A 1,981-nucleotide genomic window follows, 5' to 3' on the forward strand; every position below is an offset into this window, starting at 1 on the left:
AGAGTGAGAGAGTGTGTGAGTGTGAGAGTGTGTGTGAGAGAGAGTGTGAGAGAGTGTGTGAGAGAGAGTGTGAGAGAGTGTGTGAGAGAGAGTGTGAGAGTGTGTGTGAGAGAGAGTGAGAGAGAGAGTGTATGTGCGAGGGAGTGTGTGTGTGTGAGAGAGAGTATGTGAGAAAGAGAGTGTGTATGTGAGAGAGTGATTCTGTGTTTGAGTGAGAGAGTGAATGTGAGAGTGTGTGAGAGAGAGAGTGTGAGAGAGAGTGTAAGGGAGAGAGAGCGTGTGTGTGAGAGAGCGTGCATGTGTGTCACAGACTCTGTGTGTGTGTGTGTGTATGTGTGTGTGTGTAAGGGAGTTAGTGTGCGAGAAGCCAGGACAGAGAAGGGTACAGACGGAGTGTTGGGAAATGGGATCAGTGGAGATGGATCCCAGGAGACGCTGGAATCCGGGACAAAACACATTGCTGGTGGGACAACGTGTGATGTTGCCCAGACCCCAGGGACTGAGCTGTGGAGAGAGGTCGGCCAGGCTGGGACTTCATTCCTCGGAGTGTAGGGGTGCCCTTATAGAGGTGTATAAAACAACGAGGGGCATCGATGAGGCGAATGCGCACTGTCTGTTTCCCCAGGGGCTGAGGAATCAAGGACAGAGGTTTAAGGTGAGAGAGGGGAGAGATTGAATCGGAACTGGAGGGGTAACTTTTTGGAGGAGACGACTTGCCCTTCATCTCCCTCCAAGGGTTCCCCTCGTCAGCCTCATTTACCCACCTGCACTGACACCTCTTTGTGTTCCAGTTTATCTCCCTCCAGCTTCTCTCTCCACCTTCATCCATCCCTGCCCTTCTTGCCTGACCCCATCATCCCCCAACTCCAGCTCTCCCCCCGTTCCCCCCCCCCCCACCTGGCTCTATCTGCCCCTACTCAGTCAGCCAGTCGCCTCCCGTCTACCCCCTCGTCTCTTGACACCGGCCGCCTCCCCTCCCCACTCCCAGTCCCGATGCAGGGGTCTCGACCTGAAACGCCAACAATTCCTCACCCCTCCTACAGACACTGCTCGACACGCTGAGTCTCTCCAGCAGATAGTTTGTTGCTCTAGATGCCAGCATCTGCAGCTTCCAGCCCCACTCTCACTCCGACCTCTCTGCCTCTGGATACCTGCGCACTGCTGCAATGAGACCCAACGATCAGAACAGCTTTCCGGACTCAACAGTGGTCTACCACCGATGGTGCCTTACCTGAGTCTCTCAGAGCTGGCTGTTCTTGCTCGAGGTCACCTTTCAGTCAGTCCACCTAGTGGTGCCAAATTAATTAAACGAGTAAATGAACTAGTAATCCCTTCTGACTGCAGAGTGTCCACATCCCTCCATTTCCTGCACATCCATGGGCCTGTCTAAGAGCCTCTTAAACCCCTCTATCATATCTGCCTCCACCCCCACCCCTGGCAGCACATTCCAGGCACCCACCGCTCTCTGTGTAAAAAAAAACTTACCTAAACTATTGAATGGTTCCTGTATACGATGAGATGGACTCTTGACCTCACAATCTACATTGTGGTGATCTTGCACCTTATTGTCTACCTGCACTGCACTTCTCTGTAGCTGTGACACTTTACTCTGTATTCTGTTATTGTTTTGCCCTGTACTATCTCATTGCACTGTGTAATGAATTGATCTGTAAGAACCATATGTAAGACAAGTTTTTCACTGTACCTCAGTACAAGTGACAATAATAAACCAAGACCAATTTTCTTATAAAAATTGTGTATGATTTACGTTTAATTTCTGTTTTACTTGTGAATGTTGTGTCTCTGATGCTCTGTGCCTGTGATGCTGCTGCAAGTAAGTTTTTCATTGCACTTGTGCACACACAGACTTGTGTGTCTGACAATAAACTCGACCCTGGGGAAAAAGATACCGGCTGTCTACTCTATCCGTGCCTCTCAATCTTATAAACCTCTATCAGGTCTCCCCTCAGCCTCTGCCGCT

At 50.5% G+C, this 1,981-nt stretch overlaps 1 protein-coding gene across 1 annotated transcript in view; it reads left to right on the plus strand.

The window, feature by feature from the left end:
* The window catches only part of cicb (capicua transcriptional repressor b), a 167,812-nt gene extending 167,805 nt beyond the window's left edge, over positions 1-7 (plus strand). The window contains exon 19 of the mRNA XM_052045376.1: positions 3-7. Within this exon, the coding sequence (XP_051901336.1) occupies positions 3-7 (5 nt within the window). The remainder of the gene's footprint in view (positions 1-2) is intronic.
* The last annotated feature ends 1,974 nt before the right edge of the window (positions 8-1,981 follow it).

Source organism: Pristis pectinata, chromosome 39 (assembly GCF_009764475.1).
Source record: "Pristis pectinata isolate sPriPec2 chromosome 39, sPriPec2.1.pri, whole genome shotgun sequence".
Classification (NCBI taxonomy): Eukaryota; Metazoa; Chordata; class Chondrichthyes; order Rhinopristiformes; family Pristidae; genus Pristis; species Pristis pectinata.